We start from the raw sequence: 27,327 nt of genomic DNA on the forward strand, positions 1-27,327 counted from the left end.
AGTTGCAGCAGAGTTCGTGTTCATCTTCTTGGTTCTTTCGGTAAAGTCACGTAGAAGGGAAATAATAAAATAATGAAAATAAAACATGATAAAATAATTCTCATGACGTTTCGGCCACAATGAGAGCAGCCGTCCTCAGGTGACGCTGTCTCCCCGACAGACCTGTTCTTCACCTGAGGACGGCTGCTTGCGTTGTAGCCGAAACGTCGTGAGAATTATTTTATTATGTTTAATTTTTATTATTTTATTATTTCCCTTCTACGTGACTTTACCGAAAGAACCAAGAAGATGAATCCCTGCAGTCACGAAAGCTTTAAATCGAAATTTAAAAAGAGTTGGTGTTCTCGGCCCGGTCAACGGTGACTGCAAACAAAAAAAAATCCATCACATTTTATTTGGTTCTACGTTCTATCTCTGAGAATTAAATACAGCGAGTAATGCGACGAAATCACTCCCTGTGGCAAAGGTGGGTAGGAAAGTGCTGCCCTCTGCTGTGTGTCGACCAGAGGTCTCTTGAAGGGATCTCAGAGATAGCTCTGTGACATCCGCTTCCGTGGGGCCATTCCCTAACACGAATGACTGCGCGCACAAAAACATGTCCGTAAAATAATCCTCGGTGTCATTGTGGGGACTATCAATAGTTAAATAGATTGACAGACAATGTCCTCTTCACACACGCGTGTCTCTCCACGTGACAAATACAATTATTTATTACACAACCAATTGGACCCGTAGCCTTCTGGAAGTGTGTTATTTCAGCAGCATTCGTTCTGTACAAGCAAACTCCGGACCGAATGTTGAATCCGGTCCAGATTTTGCTTGAATGAGTTCTCAAATGTAGGGAGTTACTATTGTTCCTCTTCATCTCCCCGTGTATCCCTTCCCCTACCCGTGTCTCCGCGTGTCTCCCTTCCCCTGCCCGTGTCACCTTTCCCCTGCCCGTGTCTCCCCGTGTCTCCCTGCCGTGTCTCCCTTCACCTGCCCGTGTCTCCCTGCCGTGTCTCCCTTCACCTGCCCGTGTCTCCCTGCCGTGTCTGCCTTCCCCTGCCCGTGTCTCCCCAAGTCTCCCCGTACGTCCCTTAACCTGGCCGTGTCTCCCTGCCGTGTCTCCCCGTGCAGCGTTGGGCCACCTGAGCAAGGCGGTGTGGCGGCACGAGGATGCGGTGCGCACCGCATCCTCTCTGGGGAGGCTCGGCGACCTGCAGAACTTCCTGGCCACGGCGCGCGACCAGGCGAAGACGCGGCTCGCCAAGTTCGAAACCGACGGCGGCTTCATCAACTCGTCGGAGGCCCCCGAAATCGCCCGTGCGTATTCCTCTGTGTGTGTGTGTGTCTGTGTGTGTGTGTGTCTCTGTGTGTGTCTGTGTGTGGGGAGCGGTAGTGTAGCGGTTAGCGCGCTGCGCTATGAACCTGGCGATCCGGGTTCGATTCCCGCTCACGGCTAACACCAGTGACGATTATCTGAACCGGTCCTGGGCCTCCCCTAGGTCGACTCAGCCTTAAAATGAGTACCTGGTGCGGTGTGTAAACATCGTCACTGGGGAAACAAAGGCGGTTGGGCGTGGTGCTGGCCACCCACCCCCTCATGTACCGTTCCGGCTTTCATAGGTGCTCGCTAACAGCACTTGCCCCTACAGTCTGTTAAGGCTATACGGGGGATCTTTATCTTTGTCTCTGTGTGTGCGTCTCTGCGTGGGGAGTGGTAGCGTAGGGGTTAGCGCGCGCTGCACTACGAACCTGGCAAACCGAGTTCGATTCCCACTCGCGGCCCAAACCCACGAAGAAAATCTTAACTGGTCCTGGACCTCCCCTAGGTCGACGCGGCCTTAAATGAGTACCTGGTACGGTGCGTAAACATCGCCATTGAGGAGACAAAGGCGGTCGGGCGTGGTGCTGGCTACCCACCTCGTATACCACGTCGCTAACAGTACTTGCCCCAACAGTATGTTAAAGGCTTTCTGGGGTGTCTTTGTGTGCGTGTGTGTGCGCGCGCGCAGGTATGTGTGTGTTTGCGGGGGTGCGTACGTGGGCTGTTGTTGAGGTTCGTGTTTTTGAGGGTACGCACTGTGAAGCAGCTGTCGACAACTTGGCAAAGCAAATCAAAATTCCAGGGCCGTGTGTTTGCTCAACTGCAACGTTTGCGTCGCCAACTCTCGCTGTCCCGCGATACATCGCGATCCATCAATCCCGCACACCGATCTCTTTGCTCCATCTCCACGGACGGTGGTCATCCTCTCAGGGCGCGTTTTTCACCTCCGGCTGCCACTCCAACTCCATCATCGGAATCTTGATTTAGACTGGAGGAATCCGATGAGCTATGAAGCTCCTTTTCACAGATGTCCAGGCAGGGGGGCGGCGGGTCAGCAAGTTACAATACTGGGGATCTTTGTCTTTGTGTGTGTGTGTTTAAGAGAGGCAATGTATGCGTGTTTTAGCACTGTTGGCTGCGTATGGTACGAAATAAATTCTACATTTCATACAAAGACACATTAACACAAAGACAAAGGTTCACAAACCTCACGGGTTATTATTTTTGTTTTACCTGGTTAAATAATGGTGAACAAAAAATGAAGCCCAGCACCGCTCGATGAGAGTTCTGAACGAATTCTCCGTTGCATGATGACGCGGCACCAACGGCGCGACTGGGAATGACGTCATGGTGGGGGGGGAGGCGAGGGAATTTCCGCAAGAACAAAACGTGATCGAATGTTCCGTCCCTCTCTCATTTCGCCAAAAACAGCGGAAACCCATCACAACCCAGAACTGAAGCCCCCGGTGTTCGACAAAGTGGAGGGCACAGACATCTTCCGCCGGCTGGTAACACGCCGCACCTCCATCGCGAACCTCGTTACATCGTCGTCATCGATGACTTGTTTTTTTACCCTTTTTATCTGGCAACAAAACTGACAGCCTTTTTGTTGCCAGATAAAAGGGTAAAAAACCAATTATCATATTTTTTTACTGGCAAATGAGGTTCCAATGGTGTATCGTCGTCATCTTCAGTGCTGCCGTTGTCATCGTCATAATATTCAGTGTTGTAATCATCATCATCATCATTGGTGTTATCATCGACCGTCGCGTCTTCATCATCACCATTGTCATCGATGTTATTGTCATCATCATCAATGCCATCGTTGTCATCATTGTCATCATCAGTATGATCATCATCATCGTCAAGCAATCGCAAAGGCTGCACCACAGAGCGGGGTCCGTGTGGGTCGCCCTCTCATCGTCCGCTCGGTCCTCATGACGTGACCTCCTGACCCCCCCTCGGTGGTCACATTGTTTTGCTTGTCATCTCACCGCTACGTGTTGTCGTCTCTCCGTGCGCCCAGGGCCCCCTGTCGGTCTTCTCGGCCAAACAGTGCTTGAGCAAGCCTCGCAAGGTGCACCTGTCCAAGCCGGCGGAGGGATACGGCATGCGGCTCGGAGGCGATTCGCCCGTCCGCGTCGTGCTGGTCCAGCCTGGGAGCGCCGCCATGGTAAACGGGGCGCAACGTCATTTTAACCGCGCTCAACTTTTAACCTCCTCCTCGAAGGAACGGGCGTAACCTATCGGCCGCATCATCGGAAACGTCGTCGGCAGGCCGATACGCGCGTCGCCTTCTTCGTGAATGAAAAATTTAAGACACGAGCCAGAGCAGTGTGATTGTAGGCCATGGAACCCAAACTTTAGACCAGACAGTGAATCAATAGAGTGATACATGGTGATAATAGATCGAGATACACACAGATACACTGAAGACGACAAGCCAGAGTCGTGTGATTGTGGCCACGGAACCCAAACTTTAGAACAGACAGTGAATCCATAGAGTGATACATGGTGATGATAGATGGAGATTCACACAGATACACTGAAGACGACAAGCCAGAGCAGTGTGATTGTAGGCCATGGAACCCAAACTTTAGACCAGACAGTGAATCCATAGAGTGATACATGGTGATGATAGATGGAGATTCACACAGATGCACTGAAGACGACAAGCCAGAGTCGTGTGATTGTGGCCATGCGACCCAAACTTTGGACCGTATTGTAAACCCACTGTGGTCTGGCCTCTTTCAATGGAGGAGGAGGAACGGCGACACGACACAAACTCTCTCTCTTTGCTGAAGCACTCTGGTCGTGGCCAGCAGCAGCAGGCCTCTACACTTTCACATTTAGCTCATTTCCACTACACACACAAGAATAAAACAGAACCATGTTACATGTGTGGCTTGAGCAAAAAATACATATATATGCTTGACGATATCAATACATTTTGTTTCCAATTTAGCTTTTATGTAGCCAGGTGGCTCGGCGATAGAGCGAGCGGCTCGCAATCGAAAGGTTTCGAGTTCAAACCCTGTTCGGAGGGTGGGGGCGGGACGTGACCTGAGCCCCATCATCTCTCCGGGGTAGATAAAAATGAGTACCGCTTTGTGGATAAGTCAACGGTCAGTTGCCCTATTGACCTGCCTCACCCAGGTTGACCCTGGCAATCCTGAGGCTCAATTTTAAGCCACGGCCGCCAACTTCATTGTCGCGCGACATCCGAATCAGTCCTGGACCCCCCCCCCCCCCCCCCATTTCACTTCACCAACTGACCCCCCCTCGTCGACCAGCGTGCTGAATTACTGTCGCGTAACTCCCGCGACCTCGCACGACGAAGAGGTGGCCCCTCTTCATCCAGCAGTGGAGTGGCACGTGCGTTCGCGATGCCAGGTCCGCGGGCGATCCATTGCCTTGATCGGTGACGGGGCCGGCCGTGTGTTGTCTTTGTTGCCACGATTCTCAGCCGATGCTTAGAGAACGACGGGGTCAAATCCATCCATTTAATGCCGCATCGATCACGCGAATGGACGGCCTGATGGGGCCGGCTGCTCACCGGAATATCGATCGACTTAGCGGAATTATGAACGGCGCGTTTAAAATGAACGTTTACCAAGAAAGTTTCGGTGTGCCGACGCTGATTGATTGTAATCGGGCCCGGCGTTGTGAATAATGATGGCCGTATCCCTCGGCAGGTTCATTAAAATGAAAAAGTAATTTGGTGGCGCGGGACTGGCTGGGTGTACGCGAAGCCCGTTCAGGGAGCTCGCCCGTTCAGGAATTGTAATCGCTATTTGTCTCGCTCGTGTTTTTAAAACGTGCGACATTCCCGCACACCGGGCCAACGTAGAACATCGATATAATTTACATCGGTCGCTCATTCACTCGCTCTCACTCTCCCCAGCTATTGTGGATATGATTAAACTGATTACTTGGTGGTGATGCTGCTGCTGCTGTTGCGTTGGCAGTGACGTAAAATCAACACGGTGACAACTATTCAACTCGTTCGTCAATAACCACACCACCCTGTGTGTGTTGCCTTTTAAAAGGGAAAAAAAAACCTATCATAATTATCAGAATTATTTTTAAAACTATTATAGTTTTTTTTCCCCCCTTTCAAAGGCAAATTCGGTTATAATCGAATTTTCGGACCAGGTCCCATCTTCATGGCACAATGGTTGCCCAAAACGTCATCTTTTGTTTTTTTAAAGGCATTTCTGACGACGAATGCCGAACCGTTGTTGTTGTTGTTTGTTGCTCGTGCAACGCTACTGAACGTCGCAGCGTCACCAAAATACTGGACAACATGGCGGCCACCCTAACAATCGGCTGCCCCCCCACACTCCGCTCCCCCACTCCGCCCCCACCTCCACTCCCCACTCCCCCACGCCCCCACTCCCCACTCCCTCACTCCCTCACTCTCCCACACCCCCACTCCCTCACACCTCCACTCTCCCACTCCCCCACGCCCCCCCAGCGATCGGGCATCAAGGAATGTGACTACATCATCGGGGTCGGAGGTCAGGACTGCCGCTGGTTGGGTCAAGCGGCCGTCGCCGACCTCATGACCCAAGCCGGGATGGCTGGGGTGGAGGTGGAGGTCGTGACCCCGCTGAGGTTGCTCACCTTCAGCGAGGGCTCGCCGGTGAGGGCTTTGGACGTAGAGGGTGGCGGTGCGCGATGATGATGATGATGATGTGGGTCACGGTGTCCCCGTGTGTGTGTGTTGGCCACCCACCCCCTCGTGTGCCGTACCATGCCTTCACAAGTGCTACTCGCCAACAGCACTTGCTCCTACAGTCTGTTAAGGCTATACGTGGGGTCTTTGTAGTGTCGTGGTTACGAACCCGGTGACTCAAGTTCAATTCCCGCTAATGGCTGACACCAGTGGCGATTTATTTGAAACGGTCCTGGGCCTCCCCTAGGTCTACTCATTTCAGGCTGAGTAGCTGATGCGGTGTGTTAAACATCACCACTGGCGAGACAAAGGCGGTCGGGCGTGGTGTTGGCCATCCACCTCGTCGTGTGTCCGTGCCAGACTTTATAGGTCCTCGCTAACAGCACTTGTCCTAACAGTCAGTGGTGCATGTTTACACACCGCACCAGGTGTTCATTTGAGGCCGAGTCGACCTAGGGGAGGCCCAGGACCAGTTTAGAAATTTTTCAACGGTGTTGGCCATGAGCGGGAATCGAACTCGGGTCGCCGGGTTCGTAGGGCAGCGTAGCGCTAACCGCTACCCTACCACTACCCACACTCTTACAAACACCCCCTTACACTCACTCGCACACTCCCACACTCTCTTGTACTCAGCACTCACACCCTCTTGACACTGTTTGGGTGGACCGAGGCGGTTCACGACTGCCGCGCCGGGAGATAGGAGATCGACCAGGTGACCTCTGGCTATCACGAGCACCGTTGCGCTCCAGCTAATAGCCTCGAACAGTTTGTTGTCAGTAAATTAGCTTCCTCCCGAGAACGGTTAATAAATAAATAACACCTGATTCTCGTGAAATATTAAACTCATAACCTTGAACTGCATGTGCTTTCATTTCCACGGGGGGGGAGGGGGGGGGATATTACATTATTTTTTATTTCCCCGGTGTATTTATGGCTTTGAAAGACTTGGCAGCCGATTTGAAGATGCGTTTTATTTGCGCCGAGGTGCATCTCTCCGTTGTAAGCTGTCTTTGATGAAGAGACCAGCTGTGTGTGCTGCGTCTGTGTGGTTATGTCTCGGGAGGGGGGGGGGGGTGTAGCGGTTAGTGTTGCTGCGCTGCAGACCCGGTGACCCGAGTTTCGATTCCCGCTCACGGCCACCAACACCGGGGACGATTATCTGAACCGGTCCTGGGCCTCCCCTAGGTCGACTCAGCCCTCAAATGAGTACCTGGTGTGTAATCATTGCCACTGGGGAGACAAAGGCGGCCGGGCGTGGTGCTGGCCACCCACCCCCTCGTGTGCCGTGTCACCCTTCCAAGGTGCTGCTAGCGAACAGCACTTGCCCTCAATGGCTTGTTTGAGGCTATACAGGGGGGGATCTTTTATCTTTGTTTGCGTATAAACCCGGCCTTAGACGGGCACCTGGTGCGGTGTGTAAACCTCATCGCTGGGGAGACAAAGGCGGCCGGGCAGGCGTTGGTGCTGGCCACTTGCACGTTCGCCGTGCCGGTCTTATTCGGCGCTCGCTAACAACACTTGCCCCAGCAGTCTGGTGAAGGCTATATGGGGCGTCTTTGTATGTGTGTTTTGAGCAAGATACACATACAGTGGCGAGCGATGATTTTGATTGCCAGTGAGTTTGATTCCCACTAACGGTAAACATCAGTGACAAGTATCAGCACTGGTCCCACTAACGGTAAACATCAGTGACAAGTATCAGCACCGGTCCCACTAACGGTAAACATCAGTGACAAGTATCAGCACTGGTCCCACTAACGGTAAACATCAGTGACAAGTATCAGCACTGGTCCCACTAACGGTAAACATCAGTGACAAGTATCAGCACCGGTCCCACTAACGGTAAACATCAGTGACAAGTATCAGCACCGGTCCCACTAACGGTAAACATCAGTGACAAGTATCAGCACTGGTCCCACTAACGGTAAACATCAGTGACAAGTATCAGCACCGGTCCCACTAACGGTAAACATCAGTGACAAGTATCAGCACTGGTCCCACTAACGGTAAACATCAGTGACAAGTATCAGCACCGGTCCCACTAACGGTAAACATCAGTGACAAGTATCAGCACCGGTCCCACTAACGGTAAACATCAGTGACAAGTATCAGCACCGGTCCCACTAACGGTAAACATCAGTGACAAGTATCAGCACTGGTCCCACTAACGGTAAACATCAGTGACAAGTATCAGCACCGGTCCCACTAACGGTAAACATCAGTGACAAGTATCAGCACTGGTCCCACTAACGGTAAACATCAGTGACAAGTATCAGCACTGGTCCCACTAACGGTAAACATCAGTGACAAGTATCAGCACCGGTCCCACTAACGGTAAACATCAGTGACAAGTATCAGCACCGGTCCCACTAACGGTAAACATCAGTGACAAGTATCAGCACCGGTCCCACTTACGGTAAACATCAGTGACAAGTATCAGCACTGGTCCCACTAACGGTAAACATCAATGACAAGTATCAGCACTGGTCCCTGGACTTTCCCCGGAGGTCTCCACTCGGCCTTAAAGGATAACCTGGTGCACCGTGTAAATATCAGCATTGGGGAGACAAAGGCGGGTGGGCGGGCAGGCGTAGTGCTGGCCACCCATCCCCCTCGTGCGCCACAGTGCCGGCCTTCATAGGTGCTACTCGCTTAACAGCACTTGCCCCGACAGTCTGGTAAAGGCTACACGGGGCATCTTTGCCTTTGTAAATCTCATGGCCTTGTATTTATGTCCTGTTGACTCAAGCAACCATTAATTTCACTGCTTGTGTTATTTACAACCGCCCTTTGCTCTCGCGATATATTTTTTTTACACATCAACACTTTTATTATTATATTTGGTGGCGGGCGTGGCGGGGGGGACTTTATGACTATCAATGTTCTGAGGAAACGCATATAAAATGCTCATAAATGTATAATCGTAGGCCGCGTTGGATGGGGGTGGATGTCTCTCTTCGTCAGTGTTATGTCAACGCATTTTATTGGAGCAAGAAAATTGGTTTCTTTTGGCCCAGTCCACAGGCTTTGAGGCACGCACAAATACAAAGAACCCCCCCCCCCGTGTGTAGCCTGCACCGGTTGTTGCGGCAAGTTCTGCTAGTGAGCACCTATTAAGGCTGACGTGACGAGCGAGGTAGTTGTGTGGATAGCACCACGCCCGACCATCTTTGTCCCCCCAGTGCTGATGTTAACACCACACCAGGTACTACTCATTTATGGATGGACCTAGGGGAGGCCCAGTACAGATTCTGATATCACTAGCCACTGATGTTAACCATGGCCAGGAATTAAACAGAGGTCATTGGGTTCATAGTCAAGTGTGCGAACTACTGTCATACCGCTCCCCGCCATGTGCAGCGGTGGCTTTTTCTGCTGGCAGTGACCTTGGCAAGAAATTGCAGGGCTGCAACTTTTACCTTTTTTAGCTTCACAAAACTTCGCTGCGCTGTGAAAACAATAATCGTTTCTCGTGGCTGGGCCGCTTCCTCGGACTGACATCGGCTCCTTCCGGCGCCGTTCGATGGTTGCCGACCTCTGACCCCGCCCGTGTTTTTCCCACCGCCGCCCGTCATCTTCAGGAGCAGCGGCGGATCGACAGCAGCCCCAGGCCGCTCGCCACAGGCACCATCACGGGCGCGTCGACGCTGACGAGCGGCGAGCGGGTTCGCGGGCGCAAGACCCTGCGCGACAAGGTGTCGTCGCTCTTCGGGCGCAAGAAGAGCCGCCCCAAGAGCGTGCCCGGCACGCTGAGCAGCATGTTCGACAGCACCAAGGACTGGCGCGGGTACTGACGCGCGCGGGTCGACTCGTGGCGCCGGACGAGACGTCGGAAAAACGAACCGATTTCTCCCGCGCCTGTCGCCTGCGGAGCGTGAATGTCGACCGCTTAGGATTGTTGCTGAATTGCATGCGAACGATGTTACTTTGTGCCTTGAGGATGACGGAGACAGCGAGACTGTGGGCGAGATGATGGTAAAAAAAAAAAGCAATAAAAACCAGATGATGACGGGACGTGGAGCGGGGGTGGTGACGAAGAATCGTTTTTTGTATCAATTTTTTTGAGCACGAGTTGCAACAATTCATCGAATCACTGGGTCGGTGAATTGTTGTGCGTCAACCGAACAGCCTTGGTCGGTGTGCAGGCAGTGGCAACTGCACACGGGCTAGGGTTCCACAGACGGCAATCCGCCATTAGTCCACCCCTTTTTTGCCACCTTAAGTCTACCAATCGACAGGGGGTCTCGAACTTGAACGGCGTGCGCGCCAGTGTAGGCCGCACGTATGCGACCGCGTTCCGTGACATTATTTAACGGCGGATTGGACGGACTGCAAAGCTAGACTGCGGAAACCACCCCCTCCTCCCCCCCCATAGGGACTTGATGTACCGGATCTGTGCCAAGTCTGTTCCCTTTGTCGTTTGAATTCTGGGTCTTCACTCTGTGGTAATGCCACAAGGTGGCCCTTGTTGCTACCGGCAGCGCCGTTCAATGAATAAATAAAGCGTCAAAATCCGACGTTCATTTCTCGGTCACGTGATAAAAACTCTTTGTCTTTCTCAGAAACTCGAAGTTTCATACCTTCAAACGAGATGACTACTTTTTTTCTTAAAGAAAAGAAACTTTGAAAACGAATACAAAATAATATTGTTATTATTATATGAATTGTTGCTGTTTAATATATTTTTTTTAAATGTCATGTAAAAAAGGTTGGGAGGGGAGTGGAAAAAAGAACGCGCCGAACGCAATCGCTCCCGTGGTATGGTTTTGTCTGTGGTCGACGGCTGTAACTGATCGATTGCGGTCACAACTTTGAAGGCGATGACCGTGGCACCGGCATGTTTTTTTTGTCGGAGCTTTAAGATGCCTTCACCATGCTCGCACTCACGGATTCTTCACGCGACTGCGGTTGTGTTTGTACCGATAGCTTGACACGATCAGCAGTGTTTGTATGCGTGGTCATCCTGCTGTTTACTTGCATTAATCTTTTTCTTTCTTTCAAATGTCCATGTTATTTATTCGTTTTGTCTCATTGCATTTGTTAAGGCGCTGGTGCAGGACCCATCAAAAGACATTTGACTGGTTCAGTAAAGCAAAAGTGGGCTTGGGCAGGGATGTCGTGGCTCAGAATAGAGACTGATGGCCGGTGGTCAGCATTGAGGACAGAGTGGCAGCCAAAGAAGGGAGCACTGCCCAGGAGGCATCGATCGATGGAGATGAAGCTATGAAATGGGCTCGTGTGTAGGATCCAGACAGATTTTTGGAAGATGATGATGGCTTGGTAGGAGGCCTTCATGTAGCAGTGGATAGATCATAGCTGATAATGATGATGACTAGATTAGAGGGAAGTGTTCCCAGTGTGTCTTGATGGTCGTGGCATCTAAACTGAAACTAAAATTTACCATGAATTAAACATTTTCCTTAAATTGCCTAGGAAAGTCCCCTCTGAGTCCAATTCAATTCTTTTTTCAGGAGGGTCCTGCACTGGTACGTTTGTAGAATTAATTTAAAATGAGAGTTTAGCTTCATGTGGGAGGAAATCGGAAGCATGCAGAGGAACCGCACCATGAGCAAGGCGTGAGACACGCAACGTTTGCATCCTTCGCTTGCCCCTTGCGGAGCCACATGCCTACAACAACTTGGCAAGCTCCGGTCGTATCTCATCCAAATCCGTGACCAGGATCAACGCCTTCCGATCTGACAAGATCTGATGAGCGAGAGGGCACTTGCCTGATCTCGCTGGATCTCAGACGCTAAGCTTCCGAGCCTGGTTAGTATTTTGGATGCGAGACCAAGCTGCCAATACAGGTGGTAATATGGCTTGAACTATTATGCAGTGTCTAGAATGTAGCAGCACTTTTTTTAAACAAGAGTCCGGAACAAAGCACGAGCAATTTAAAATAAATAAATAAACAGGGATCGTGGTGGGGGCACGGAAATTCCAGCGGACGAAAGCCCGAGGTGCGGTGTTCACGGGGAAAAGGAGGGAGAGGAGGTGGGCTCACCTACCCCACTACTAACGTAGGGACAGCGTACGGGACATGGATTTGTTTTTTGGGGGGGGGAAGGGAAGGTCAAGGGGGAAAAAAAGAGGAGAGCGGTGAGGGTGGGGGCAGATTCTTGAATATTTCAGTTTTTACCCTATTGTATGCATGGTGCAGTTTTCTTTTGAATTCCTCCCACACGAGACCAAAGATGAATCAATTGCATTGGCCAAACATTCAATTGTTTTGTGGAAAAGGGCTTTGAGACTTGGTGAAGCATTCCAGGGTAACTATGGGTATATTTTTTTTTACTTTGACCACATCGCTTCTATCTAGGGCAGGGGTCGGCAACCTACGGCTCCGGAGCCGCATGCGGCTCTTTACGGGCTGCTTCTTGACGATATGTACGTATGTACAGTATGTACTCAGATGCATTGCGGCTCTTGAAATACTGAATTTTGTACCGAATTGGAAAGAAATGGCTCTTCTTGTTATTTTGGTTGCCGACCCCTGATCTAGGGTTGCCACCTGTCCTGGTTTTCCGAGGATTGTTCTCTCTTTGAAGTACCTGTCCTGTGAAATCTGGAAGTCTTCCTGTGACATTAATAATACACCACTCAAGACATGACATTTACCTGGAGTTCTACCCTCTCCTATGATTGTGTGATATTATTTTTTATTATTTGTCCCGATTCTTGGTACCAAAAAGGTGCCAACCTTACTTTCACGTCTGGTTCTTTCCTGGGTTTAGCCTGTGGCCTTGTAACCTATGCTCATATGAAGCCTACACAAGGCCCTCAATAGAATACAAAGGTGGACCCCATCAGAATTTTTCTCAGAACCATCCCTGTAAACTCCGGGAGCCTTAATTGTACCAAATTTAACCAATGCATTTGCTCAGGCCCTCAGGAAAATGGCATGGGTGTTTTCAGCCCTCTCTGACTTAAGCTTCAAGAAAAAAATGCCCGTGTGTTGCTAAGGAACAAAAAATCTATTCGGATGGGATTTTTAAAATTGCAAACTAACACATTCCTGCGGAGGAAGCTGGTAGGAACGTTGGGTTGCTCGGTCAATGGCCAGGGTCAATGGCGGCGTGGTGTATTCCGCAAATATGGCCGACTGTGAGGGCGGGCACAAGCAGGCGTGAGTAGGTTAAACGTTGAGTTTTATAAGGGCACCACGGGGTGACCAGTCCCTCCCATTTTTGGATGCAGGACGGACTGGACACAATAATCCCCTATGGGCTGGTGGAACCAGGTGGTTCCTACCAGTATAATTGCCTTTGTATTTTGAGCCACACATGTAGAAGCAAGTTTGGTTTAAACTGTATAATGGAAATGATGTGTTTTTTTCATATTATAATATAGAACCATTTCTCAAGTCGCCTTTCAATTATATTTAAACATTTGTGATGACAATGTGGTGCATTTACACACGGTGAAATTAAATCTTTACTTTTTATATTGAAAAAAAATATACAAAACATATGCTAAATAAATTCTAGATTTATATTAACCCCAAAGTTTATCTTTCAGCAAAGTTAATTGACTGTACTCAATGTTTGCCTTAAAGTATAACCTGTTTTGCACTTATTGGCTTTTGGGTTAATGGTTTAACAAATGTATATTCTGTAAAAAAAAAAAATCCTAGTTTTACGTCATTTGCTCACAGTATTGTATGTATGGTACCTTTTTAAGTAGCGCCTTGCTGTGACATTGTGCAACGTTTTCACGGTGTGTTTTGTAAGAATTATATCTAGATATCGTATATACGTTTTTTATTATTATTATGATTTCTGATACAAAAAAAAATCTATTCATGAGCAGTCTTTCTTTAATTCAATGTGGCCAAATTTCAATTTTTAGAGATGCTGCCGTGGTGTGATGGTTGACACGGTGGACTTGTAATCCAGAGTCCGCTGGTTCCATCTCCTGAAACAATCCTGCGAGTTTCTTAAACCCCCCGTCACTGTCCACCCAGCAGTATAAATGGATATACCACGGTTAGTTAATTGGTAAGTCGTGTGTATGTGGTGGTGGGATAGGTTGTGGGTACTCCCACTTCTTACACGATGCCTGGCCATCCTGGAAGAAGAGGCCAAGACTCTGGCAAGGGGCCTTCCAAAACGTCCTCTCGTGGAGGCCCTGGTTGCCAGCATTGGCATGAGCAAGACTTTTAAGGGCTGTGCCTTTATTACGTCTTTACTTGACATGTAATGCCAACAATATCTGTCAAATCAGATTTTGTTTTCTTAATATTTCATCCCGAGCTAATATAGTAGCTTAATTTCAATGATCAACGCTATCGAGAACTTCTTGCCTTTATATTATACTGTTTTGCAATGTATACTACTCGCTTCCTTCATGTGAATAAATATGGCTTGTGGATCTCTCCCTAATTTACGAAGAGCATTAGAATACCGAGGCGAAATGAAATTATTAAATTTGGTCGCTTCACTTTGCCGCCCTTCATTAAAGAAATATGGAGGCATAATACCATAAAGTTAATGACATATATAAAGTGGTACGTTATGAAAGAAATTACCTCGCGGTCGAATTAGTTCTACAAGAGACAAGGTCAGAGTGAGAAAATGTTTTAAGAGCAGAATATTCAACGTGCACCTCCAGTGGCACGAATTACAATTCTGAATTTGACTCGATACCGTGCCTTACATTTCGCGTCATGGTACGTCAAAGCTAACTGCTTAACAAGTAAACCCGTAAAAACAAAGTTTTTAACTATAAATCCTTTATATGCGTGGCATCGGGGTGGCTAGAGTCCTCTTGTCCTCTGGCTTGAGATGGCTGCCACCTATGGGTCAGATGATTGTCTGGCAGCATTAAATAATTGGTAATGAAATATTTTTTTCCCCCTAAACAGTGTAAAATTTTGGACATTTTTTTTTCACGAACATTAATTGTCACGCACAACGAGTCTGTGTGCAAAATGTCAGCTCGATTGGATCACGGGACGTGGGTTAAAAAACGACCGAAAAATTTGCACGGTCGTAAGCAAGCAAGCACGCAAACACGCAAGGCAAGCAAGCAAGCGAACTTAATATAAAGAATTTTAAAATGAGCTAAACTTTTTGTGAATTAAGACGTTTTGCTCCACCGTTCTCAAAACAGACCCAATCGACCAAATTCCTACCCAATATCCCCACCCCACCCCCCAGAATTTTCTCTATTTTTATTTAATTATTCGAAACGCACACTACAAAAAAAGGAAGTCTCTTTGACAGCAATGGATTTGTTCTCGTATGCAGCCTCATCTTGTGTGTTCGCTTGTCAACGTGTTTCTTTCCGAGCCGATCTTGATCAATAAAGTGAGCACTGTTCTAAGCACCCGCTGCAATTGAATGTTTTGTTATAAATCACACGCGGGCATGGTCGCATGCTCATTTGTCCAGAGTTGCTACGGATAATTTGACTTCATGTGACCCTTCTTGGTTCTTTCGGTAAAGTCACGTAGAATGCAAATAATAAAATAATAAAAATAAAATAATAAAAATAAAACATACTAAGAGAATTATTTTATTATGTTTTTAATTATTTTATTATTTCCATTCTACGTGACTTTACCGAAAGAACTAAGAAAATGAATCCCTGCAGTCACGAAAGCTTTAAATCGAAATTCATGTGACCCATCCAGTGGCGCAGGATTCGAGTGTGCAGCTGCACTGGGAATTCCACGGGTCAGGGTGTTGGGGGGGGGGGCAAGGTTCCTGCACGTGAAGAGTGGCCGGGAAAACTGGGCAAGGGAGAGGGAGGGGCCCAGGAGGTGTGCCCCGGACGACACCGAGGTGCCCAGAAGGCCCTCTCTAATTCGTTGTACACACATGTCCTACCGTGCTACGCCACTGGACCCACATTTGTCCAAATAGACGTTTTATCAGGGGGAGGGAGGGACCCCTATTTGAGCAAATATTTATTGCATTATTTTTTTAGAGTTTCTTTTCCACTGTTCGATTGCAACAGTAATGCATTTTTGGAGAGGGGTGTGGAATGTTGTGTATTTGTGCGTGTGGCCGTGCGGTCGTGCGGTAGTGCGCTCTGAACCTGTCAAGCTAGTGCGGTGTGTAAACATCACCACTGGGGAGACAAAGGCGGCCGGGCGTGTTGTTGGCCACCCTCCCACTCATGCACCGTTTCCGGACTTCATAGGTGCTCGCTAACATCACTTGCCCCAACAGCCTGTTGAGGCTGTACGGGGGATCTTTGCTCATGTACGTGGACAATTCTCCTGCCACTGGCGTGCAATTGCCTTTTATCTTCGTTATTTTGTAAATTACATTTGCAGCGCGCTGCATTGGCTGTCAGCTGTTAGCGCAGGCCTTAATTGCAAGAGAGGCTCGCAAGTGGCAACGGGTAAAATCAATTTGATCGCTCAATTTACAACAACAATAACAACTGAAATGTATGAAGCGTCTGAATGTGGCATCATATCAAGACTCCTTACGATACCCAGGAAGCATGAAACGTTGAACCAACGGTGGCTTGTTTACCGGGAACGAAAACAACTCCCTTGACTGGATTTTTTGTTTCATTCAAGACTCGTTTAGAGAACAATACGACGATAAAAACAATTCTCAATCAGCCTTGATCTATCCAAATTGTGCAGTTTTTAAGAAGTGACCTGGCCACAATTGACAGCACAAAGTGGTGAATCATCATGTGGAAATGTGTCGCAGCCAAACACTTTAAACGCACGTTGATATTAATTGTGGAGGGAAAACACGGAGGACCGGGGGAAATCCACGCGACCACGGGGAGAGAGAGAGAGACGTGCAAACTTCAAATATACAGGCTTGGGATCGAACCCACAACTAAACCCAAAACCCGCCTATCGCCACAATTGACGGGGACGTCACCAAGGCGCCTGTGCCAGGCCAGGTGCACTTTGAGGCCACGTGAAGTGTCGAAGGGCTCGCTGCTGGCAGGAGGTCACGGGACAGAGCCAGGAAAGTGCAGTGGTTCGACCGACCGAGATGACCGGCAGATGCAGCAGCCCTACTGTGCCACCTTGCTGCATTTTATCCGCCCGGCGCTCCGCTCGTTGTTGTGAGCGTCGCTCCTCTGCCCTCCGTTGCTGTTGGGAGGGCGACTGCCTCCAACTGCCCAGTAGTAGCAGCGTCCTTCACGAGCCGCCTCCTCCACAGAGCCCAATCTTGACACCGCTGGTACCGGTCATCGGCAAGTCCACTCAGCTCCACATCCTCCCGTACCGCATCAGTTCCATCTAATCTCCAGCCCGTGCCGTGGCCCCCCCCTCTATGCGGCCAAACAGAAGCTGCTTGGGCATGCAGTGGCTGGGCATGCGGGCTACACGACCCAGCCAACGCAGCCTTTCAAGGATTTGTGAGCTGATAATTGTTTTTTTACCCTTTTATCTGGCAACAAAACTGACACTTTTTTTTTTTACAGCTTTTAAGGAAAGCTGTCTCGGGTGTGGACCAATCAACTTCAAGGACACTGCACATTATCAGAGTTATGTTTTTGTTTGCATTACGACTGCAGGTATTGTGGTATATGCAAACATGACTCCGTGTAAAAAAGGTGCCAGTTTTGTTGCCAGATAAAAGGGTAAAAAAACAATTATCATATTTTTCTACTGGCAAATGAGGTTCCAATGGTGATTTGTGAGCTCCTCGCACAATTCAGCCCGCAGGTTAAACCCGGGATGGATGGTAGGCATGCCAGCCTCAAAGATGTTGGCATTGATCAAACATTCCAATGTATTCCAATTCTGTAGATTTACCTGTAAATTACCCCCCTTCCCTTCTGCTAAAACCTGGCAGGACCCTCTTGAAAGAAAGGATTGCGACTCTTTGAGGCTTCACTGGATGACAAGCAAAATGATGTTATAGGTCAGGGGTCCGAAATCTGCGGGCAGCCGTTTAAAAACAAAATCCACCCTTCAATCTCAAACATCATTTAACGTAAAGAAAATTGATCAAACGTGGCAGGGGATTGGGTCACGGTGGAATATCTTGGTGGCAACAAAATGTACAGTCAAGCTGTTCGAGACTAACTCCGGGACAAATAAACAACATACTACGCCTACTTTGTTTCTTTAAGTCAGAATTTGGTTTTCACCTGCCGTCTACCTGCCGTGTTTGAGTACAAAAGTAGCTTTGTCAAAGACTAAGACAAACAGCAATGGCTTCTTCTTCTTTGCAAGGTTGCCGGCCCCTGTTTATAGGCTGTGGTGGGCAGCAGAGGGCAGTGCAGAGAGGGTAAAAAAACATCCATTGGTTGTATAAACGGTGCTCTAGATCTTGGTTCTTCCGAAAGAACCAAGAAGATGAATCCCTGCAGTCACGAAAGCTTTAAATCGAAGGTGCTCTAGATGTCAATTAAATTGACCACCTGACATGTTTTTCCAATTAACATTAATTTCTAGATCTGAAGTTTTCGTGACTGCAGGGATCCATACTCTTTGGTTCTTTCGGTAAAGTCACGTAGGTATAAAATAATAATAAATACATTTTATTTTAAGCTGACTTAAAAAAGAGTATATGATACGTTTTAGAAAATTAAATGGGGGGGTGGGGGGGAGTCACAAGACATCTGGACCACCCTGTTACAGTACTGCACGTCCATGTTCCCCCCTAACCCCATAACTAGCCTGCACAGAGTGTGGTAAGGTCCCTTAGGGGCCGTCCATAAATGACGTCACGCACCTAAAGGGGTCAGACATTTGTGACGATGTGTGACGCGGGTGGGGGGGGGCTGAGAAATATGACGTCACATCAAAATGAGCAACTTTAAATAAATATAGAATTGTTATAACAATAATTGTTATAACAACACTCCTACAACATTAAATACGCACTACAATGACAATAGTTTAAAGTTATTTGAGGTATGTTTTATTTTCAAAATGGAAATGTTTTTTTTTTAGGGGGGGGGGGGCAGAGCTTTGTGACGTCATATTTGAGGGGGGGTCTGACTTTTTATGACGTCATGTGACTAGGGGGGGGGGTCAAAAAACGTCCAAATCACGTGACGTCATTTATGGACGTCCCCTTTAATGAAACAGTGGATTGTACATGAGGGGAAAAATATCTTGGTCGTCTGTCTACAGTGTCATTATAACTAAAATATTGTGTTGTATATTTTAAGTTATGCATTATTATTTACAGTACGTGTACTTTTGAAAGTTTTTTTTTATTCGTTTCAAAGTTTTCCCGCCACACCCACCCCCCAGTAACGCGCGCAGCCATTGGTTGACGCGTCGCGCGCTCGGCCAATCAGCGCCCTCGTTACCGGTGAAGAGTCGAGCCAAAACTTTGTGTAAAACAGAAAAGTTAATTTCGTCTTAAAATAACGACAGCAAAACTCAAACTTACGAATGAAGTAGAGACTTAAAGTGACACTTCACAAATGGCTCGGAATAAGGACAAATGGAGCTACGTACGTTGGTTAATTAAAACAAATATCGTGTGTGTGTTGTGAATAGGCCGCGATTTACATTGCAAACTTTTAAAATGATTATTTTAATTTAACGAAAGTATTATTTTAAACACGACCGCGCGATTGCCTACATGTTGTTTAATTCCGTTAAGTGCATGGAAACATTCCCCCATTTGCCTCTTATCTGTTGTGGCAGTAGTTGCGTTTTAAAGTCGACCGGCGTGGCTATTTAAACGGCGGTCGTAAAGTTTTGATGAAGGCGATTACGAGTTAATATTTGCCGGATTTTATTGTCAGCAGTGGTAATTAGTGTGAGTTTTGTGCCCACCGTATCAGTAAGTAACCGCTACCTTTGTTCTGTCAAGACGGGTTCAAAGTCTGAGCGGTCGTCGATTCAGCGCTCTGTGTGATGTTGATCATCATCATCGTCATCTGTTTTGGCAACAGAATCATCACTTCATAGGATCTCCTTTGCCAGTACCAAATTATAATAATAGGGTTTTCCCCTATTTTATGGGATAGTGCATTGCATTGCCTATGGGCTGTACGCCTTTTGGCGTCCTCTGGTCTAACACAGTTTGAGACGAGGCTCAAAAGAAAGCTGTCTCTGGTGTGTGGACCAATCAGTTTCAAGGACAATGCAAATATTATGTGTGTTTTTTGTTTGTATTCTGACCCACAAGCATTGTGGTTAATGTAGACATGCATTCTGATCACAAGCATTGCGGTTAATGCAGACATGATTCTTTGTAAAAGGTTTCAGTTTGGTGGTTTAACATCTTAACACCTGTTTTGTTGCCAGAAAAAAAGGGGAAAAACCTATTATCATATTTTGATACTGGCAAAGGAGATCCCATGATGTAGAATCTCACCCCGAGCTCTCATTACTCTGATAGTGCATTGTCTTTGAGCTGTACGCCTTTTGGCGTCCTCTGGTCTTACACCGTTTGAGACGAGGCTCAAAAGAAAGCTGTCTCTGGTGTGGACCACTCAGTTTCAAAGACAATGCATAGATTAATTATCAGAGTATGTTTTTTGTTTGCATTCTGACCATCAGCATTGTGGTTAATGCAGACATGATGCCTTGTAAAAGGTTTCAGTTTGCTGTTTTAACATCTTAACACCTATTCTTGGTTCTTTCGGTAAAGTCACGTAGAAGGGAAATAATAAAAGAACCAATAATATGAATCCCTGCAGTCACGAAAGCTTTAAATCGATATCTTAACACCTTTTTGTTGCCAGAAAATTTATTATCAGAATCATCACTTATTTCCAACATAACTCTCTCTGTCGTGAACTCATCCACCGTTACCATCGGTTACACCATCAGCAACCGCATCATCGTCATTATCTTCATCAACATTATTCGTCTGCACCGCTTGGATGGACAGATCATCGTCACAGTAATGAGGAATTTCCACCACTGGTGCAGGACCCGTGGTGGAACGCTCAATACTGTCACAATTATAAGGGACACTTTAACATAATCAGCAACAATAGCCATTGTCTATCCACTGCTAGATGAAGGTCCCCTACCCACACTGTCGCCACCCCCCCTCCCCCCCTTACTTACGGTCCAGTGCTGCTACCAACATTGCCACTTGCATAATTGCAGCGTTAAGTGTCACAGCGTTTAAAAATGTTCTCACAACGTCCTGGTGCTAATTACAGACTGCTGAAATATATTTCTTACTTGAAGCACATGTAACTTTATTTTTTTACTGCAGGAGTCTGATTATCAGTTTTAATTCACCACACAAACATTTGATTGCAACTGTAAAGCAGCCTCCATCGATTTCGCTCTTGTTCAGCAAATAGATCACATGAAACGTTGCCTCGCGGGTAACTGATGCAAGCCTTTTTTGGTCGTAAAACAGTGATAAGGCCAAAGTCACAATGGGCCCCATGCTACTATTTGAGGCAATTTGTCTTTGGCCAGGGATGGAGTTACCGCAGCATTTTCCTCCTGTGCCTACAAAGGGGAAAACGTGTCTAGCAATATGACAATCGTGAATATGGAGTGATGGGATTAATATCACTTGCAGGAGTTGTATGTATGTTAGCAGCACTGCCACTGTGAGGAATAGTGACGGCACAGGGAGGCCTTCATCCAGCAGTGGCTCGACAATGGCTTATGCTTATGACAAAGGCCAGGCGTATGGTAATTGATATCCATTTGTCGTTGCCATTTGGATGGTTGGCTGCAAACTTTGCCTTATATACGTGTGACGAGATTGCAATGGGATGCCAGAGAGAAAGTCCGTCACATACGGAGTGATGAAATCAGCTCATGTACATTGCGAAACCATGAAAAATGGCTTCGGCTTTGGGAGCGCTTCAATCAGCAGTGGATAGATCATGGCTGGTGATGATTTCCCATCACTGGGAAGAGGATTAGCACAATTTTTTTTAACGCTCGCCAATTTGCAGCCTCGCCCTGTGGTGTTCATTTCACTGTCGCATGAGTAATGATAATTAATCTCGAATTAGACCCTGGCTGGGATGTTTTGCTCGCAAGCTTGTGAAGATTACCCCAGTGCTGTAATGATATATTCCTGAGCGCCACAGTCTACTAAGTACAGTACTATATTGTTAATTTTACTACATTTTTAAAACAAAACCTTTGTATGAAACCAGAAAATAGCCCATTGAGATGTACTGTGTTTTTAAGTGAAACCTGGGAATATTGATTGTGCCAAAGCTATTGAGATGAAAATTACTGTTGCATGGTGAAATATGGTCAAATATCCTGCATGACCCACATGGTCTGAGAGGCCCTAATCCAACAGTGGATATACAAAAGCTGTACATGTACATTGGTTTATTAATTTGGGCTCACAGGCACACGATTACAAATATAGGAATGTCCTGCAGGAATTTTTGGGTGTTTGAGTGAATTGAATCTCTAATCTCACGGTGCAACATACATGATGCCTCACCAACTCTGTCCAAACTGATATAAGTGAATGCTGCACTGGCCATGACACATTTTAGTCGGCCCTCAAGCCATTCGTTCGCACATAATGGGAGCGCGGGGGTTTTTGTTTTGAATAATTGACGTTCGTGCTTTGTTCTGTTTGCCTCGCGTTTCCAGAGGCACATCGCAGCAGGGATGGTCCCGGCCGTTACCATAGCACCCAGGCCCGCGGTCCCTCTTACTCCACCTCCTCACACCCAAGAACCATCTCAAGAACATCCAAAGTGGGTATTACACATATCGATCAAGCACACTACCCTGTTATTTATGTGACTGGCAGGATGTTATCAGGCCGTTAATAGAGCAAGAACATCAATAGTGCACCTATGCTTTATTGTCATGGCACCGTATGTAGGTACATGCTCTGTATTCCTGTACTGGAAAGTGTAATCTTTTTTTTTTGCACTTAGTGCTTGAGGTTATGTACCATATAAGCAAACTAATCTTCAAATTCAAGGAGAAAACTAACCCTGTAAAACTCGCACGTATTGTGTTTGGAAATTTTTAATTCGATTTTCTTTTTACAATTTAAGAAAAGGAAATGTCACATTCGCGCAATTGCCAGTGAATAATTAAAAGAAAAATGTGCAGTCAACGATGTTGTCTGTCTCAGGCAATTAAATGCGGCGTGAAATAACGGAGTGACGGACACCTTATTTACGCATGAACGACATTGTAACTGCTTCCCTGCTACGTGAAGAGCTCGTGCGCCACTCATTCATGTCCTTTGCAGCAGTTGAATTGACAGTAGCAGCCCAAATTAGTCAGACCACTCAGAGTACACTGTGCGTGGAGGTGAGTGCATCCTCCAATGGAGCACGCGTTGATGCACCGATGAAGCACTTTCATCTATACGTGCTTGCAAAAGTGATATGTACAAACTGACGTGTGCACTCGTATGTAAACTACAAACTGGTGCCACCATGTATTGTAAATGGAGTGTATTTTGCTCTTGCAAAAAACATTTATTGATCAAATTGTGTAGCTTGGTTGACCTCAAGCCACGTTAAACTTTTCCCTCCACCACCCGCCCGTCACCTTTTACATTGGATTCAACACTGCAATTGTTTCACTAGGCAGCACAAAACTAATTGCAATTAAACTAATGAGAGAGTATAGCTCTTTGGCAATCCATTACTACATGAAGGCCTCCCCATGAGTCATTTTACCATACTTGACCACGATGGTCATTGCAGGATGGTGAAGGGGGTGAGTGGTGGAGGACCGGTTCAGATATCATCTCCACTGATGTAAGCTATGGCTGGAAATCACTTTCAGTTTGCCTGATTAATAACTCGGTGCATTAACCATTGCACAATTAAGATTAGCATAGTGCAGTGGTTAACGCACTGCACCATGCTAATCATCGTGATTAGCATGGTGAACATTTTTGGTAATTTATTTTGACCTTTGTTCAATAGTCATCGGTCATACATAGCTCATAATCAACACCATATACGTTCCTCTGCGATGAACATTTACATGGGTTACCGAGAGATTTACGGAAATATTATGTTTCATGTTAGGATACATACATTTTAACTTTTGGATGAAAACCATACGTTTTGCATTATTTTGTAAACCTTTTGAGAGAATCTAGTTTTTTTGCTGTCTCATCCTGTGTGATTTCAATTTCCAGTCGTTGGCAGTTGTGGAAACATTTCTAAAGGCTCTCCGTGTCACATTGCATGATCAGTGTTTCAATGAAAGTATTGTTGATTTGATTAAATTAACTTATCACTTTTGTGGGCTGCTTTCTGCAGGATTAAAATCCTATTGTTTGGTCTTCAGCTCACACCTGGTGTGAATTATAATTTATGTTCATGCAACATTGTTCAGATACATTACCTTGAAAATTACATTGTGATTGCAATTCATCACAAAGAACAAAATTGCGTTTGTTAATTTACCCCAGGTCTACTAGCTGCACTGCGAGACTGTGCAGCGCACTTCCCGCCTCGAACACAGACCTCTTGCACCCCGTTGTCATTGTGAAATGGTGACTTGATTTTTCAGGTCGGCGCTGGCGGCTGCGGTGCTGGTGAGCTCACTCGCTGGGCGTGTGCACGCCATCCCCACGCGGAACCTGCCCTTGTCGCGGCCCAGCTCCTTCTCTGTCTCTGACACGAACAGCTTTCGCTCCGGGATACTCGAATTGCACCATGAACGGTATATATCCCTCCCAGGCTGGTGGCTTGGGTCACAGATTTCACGGCAACTGCGGTTTCTGTTAAGAAGTAGGAGATAAAAAGGACTTCACCATCATTGTCATCATCCACTGCTGGATGAAGGGCTGTCCATTCAACCGCCACTTTTCAGGATTTTGCGATGTATTAAGACACCTAGCACCTGCACACGTACTGATTTAATCGCTCAGTTTTGTCAGTGGACATCCTCTCAGATGCAATGCATTCCTTACCTGCTACTCCGTTGTTATTCTTGACCATCGGTCATCATCCCTTTTAGCGATGTGCCCTGCTCAAGCCCACCTAATTTTCTTAATAGTTTGGATGATGTGATGTCTCTATCGTCATCAATAATCATTTATCAGCTGTGATCCATGTACTGCTGGATAAGGGTTTCCCAAAATCGTCGCCATCTCTCATGGTCTCGTGATGCAACAAGCCCTTTTGCTCCTGCATATGGGCGAGTCTCATCGATCCATCACTGACCCCAACCTTTATCAGTGTGCACTAACCAGCATGGTGAAGTAAGATCAAACAGTCTCCATCACTGACATGGCGTGGGGAGATCGTCACCCAGCAGTGTATGTATGTATGTGTGTTGAACTTCTTTCACGTTGTATGTAGCCAACCGTGCTAATCGGAGGTGCGGGGGAAGGACAACAAACTAAACACAAAAAGCAGTTCTAAAGAAATTCGTTTTCAATTTTCAGTGAATTGACAAAGGGCTGTAAATAATTAATTTTAACTGCTGTGTGATTCATGCTGCGTATCACGAGTTTGTCGCTTGTTAGTGACACAAAGCATATAAATTCAGTCTCTGTGCTCTGTGGGACATCACTGTCACATCATTATTTTTTTTCACATGATTTCACTGCAATTAAGTCATTGGAGAGCAACTAACGGTGATGTGAAAGTCTCATTAAAATTATGGAAGCTCTCAAACTAGTTATTGACAGGACGGATCGCCAAAACCCGACACGGTATTAGCCCACTGAGCTACCTGGACCTGCTTCCGCAATATTTATCTTGTATACTCTTGTTTTTTCCCATTTATTTTTAGTGCAAATGGAGGCGGCGATTGCATGGGGAATGGAAGGCTGCCCTTGGCAGAGGTGGCCTACGAACCCATGTACGAGTCCTGCACGGAGAGACATGACAGTGCGCACAGCTTAACAGAGGACGGATGCTCCAGTGATGTGCTGGGAGAGGACGAGGAGGAGGAAGAGGAGGGGGAAGAAGAGGAGCAAGCAGAATCGCTGACTTTCGGAAAAGACTATGAGCAAAAAACAAAATATGCCAGGGGGGATTGCGAGACTAAAAAGCCATATAGTTTATTGAAGACAAAAACAGTAGAGGTGAGCCACCACCAGATCGCGTTTATAACACTTGTAGCGCTTTTGTCGAATGGAACATAGCCAATGTTATTAGCTGGTTCAATAAAGCATGTGTTGGCTCTTAGAGGTGTGGAGAAGTGACATAAGATCAGGGCTATAAATCACAAGTTTAATTAACATGGACCCAGACGGTTTAGGCTGTTAGCAGTCTAGTTCTGTAGCTTCTGTGGTGCAGTGCTTACGTAATGGCAAATATGAGTGTTGCTAATAGGGTCTCTCAAGTGCAATTACTCTTGTGCGAATTGCATTAATTAAAATCCATTGGCCATATGATTAAAGACAAAACCACGGCCGATGTGACAGCAACACGTATTAATGACTGCTTTTTTGGTATGCACCGAAATTAATCTTGGCCTATTTATGGCATTGCACCTCAGAGAAAATAGCTTATAGGTCAACTGAATGTGAATTAGGTGCCGAATGTCTTACCAACACTGTTGTGACTGACCCGCTTTTCCTATTTGCGTTTGGCACGGGTCAAGGGCGCGCCTCTTGGAGAGAGCAGCGACCTCACGGATGTGACGTCGTTGGACGAAACCGCGCGGCTGTCCTCCCCTCGGCCCCCAAAGCTGTGTACGCCTTCAGGTAACGTCCACCGCCTGGCGCTGGCATCGCACACTGCCCGTCAAGGCACGCCGCCGTACCCTTCCGAAGCCCCGAGCCGCTTTTGTGTTGTCTTAATGGAATTGGTGGATCTTCCTCTCGTTTAGATGCAGAGTGGAGTCGCCTGGGAAGAAGGCCCAAGGTAACTCGAAGTAATGCGCTAAACGAGCATCTGGCTTGGGTGAAGTGCAACTTTTGAATGGCAGAGCGCTAAACCGTGTCGCTTTTGCGATAGAAATCCTCTCGGTGCCTTATGTTTTACTTTAATCAATAAATAGAAAGGCTCTGACAAGTGGCCTCCCATGTCCCTTTGAAGAGTCCATTAGCAAGAGAAGTGCTTCACAGTAGGCGTACTTGGTTATTTAAATCCTATCCTGCACTGCTGTGTTGGAGCCATTTGGCAATAAGCTTTACTTTCATATAAATGAGTTTATTGTTCCATAAAATGTTTATAAGCTTGCCTTACGCAACTGGTGTCATTGTTCGAGTAAATTAATTTTTTTGATGGTACTACTTGATATTTCTGCTATCACAGTATGTGATGCAAATATCTAAAAAAAAATGTTTATTTGTTTTTGGAGATTTTTTCAGGAGAGGATAAAGAGGCTGTCTGCTTGTCAGTGTCAAACAGACCAATGCCTCATTTCAGTAAGTACTCATATTTTTACAAAGCAAATTCTCCGAATCTTGACTTAAAGCTTTCGTGACTGCAGGTATTCATATTCTTGGGTGTTTTGGTAAAATCACGTAGATAGGTTCAAAGAAAATAATAAAAAATAACA

At 46.8% G+C, this 27,327-nt stretch overlaps 2 protein-coding genes across 4 annotated transcripts in view; both read left to right on the plus strand.

Annotated features, from left to right (window-relative positions):
- The window catches only part of LOC133355799 (rhophilin-2-like), a 66,027-nt gene extending 52,290 nt beyond the window's left edge, over positions 1-13,737 (plus strand). The window contains exons 11-15 of one of the 2 annotated variants that reach the window (XM_061573168.1): positions 1,120-1,305; positions 2,741-2,817; positions 3,336-3,482; positions 5,787-5,954; positions 9,569-13,737. In XM_061573168.1, the coding sequence (XP_061429152.1) occupies positions 1,120-1,305; positions 2,741-2,817; positions 3,336-3,482; positions 5,787-5,954; positions 9,569-9,781 (791 nt within the window). In that variant the 3' untranslated portion in view covers positions 9,782-13,737. The remainder of the gene's footprint in view (positions 1-1,119; positions 1,306-2,740; positions 2,818-3,335; positions 3,483-5,786; positions 5,955-9,568) is intronic. The other variant, XM_061573170.1, reaches the window with a different exon arrangement.
- Positions 13,738-19,219: 5,482 nt separating this feature from the next.
- Positions 19,220-27,327, plus strand: part of LOC133355790 (centrosomal protein of 89 kDa-like) — a 77,078-nt gene continuing 68,970 nt past the window's right edge. For both annotated transcript variants that reach the window (XM_061573147.1, XM_061573148.1), the window contains exons 1-7: positions 19,220-19,385; positions 22,480-22,586; positions 24,379-24,531; positions 25,609-25,903; positions 26,425-26,527; positions 26,653-26,687; positions 27,127-27,193. In XM_061573147.1, coding sequence (XP_061429131.1) covers positions 19,356-19,385; positions 22,480-22,586; positions 24,379-24,531; positions 25,609-25,903; positions 26,425-26,527; positions 26,653-26,687; positions 27,127-27,193 — 790 coding nt within the window. In that variant the 5' untranslated portion in view covers positions 19,220-19,355. The remainder of the gene's footprint in view (positions 19,386-22,479; positions 22,587-24,378; positions 24,532-25,608; positions 25,904-26,424; positions 26,528-26,652; positions 26,688-27,126; positions 27,194-27,327) is intronic.

The sequence above is a fragment of the Lethenteron reissneri genome, chromosome 52 (genome assembly GCF_015708825.2).
Source record: "Lethenteron reissneri isolate LAM-NWPU_2019-01 chromosome 52, ASM1570882v1, whole genome shotgun sequence".
NCBI classification, from domain to species: domain Eukaryota; kingdom Metazoa; phylum Chordata; class Hyperoartia; order Petromyzontiformes; family Petromyzontidae; genus Lethenteron; species Lethenteron reissneri.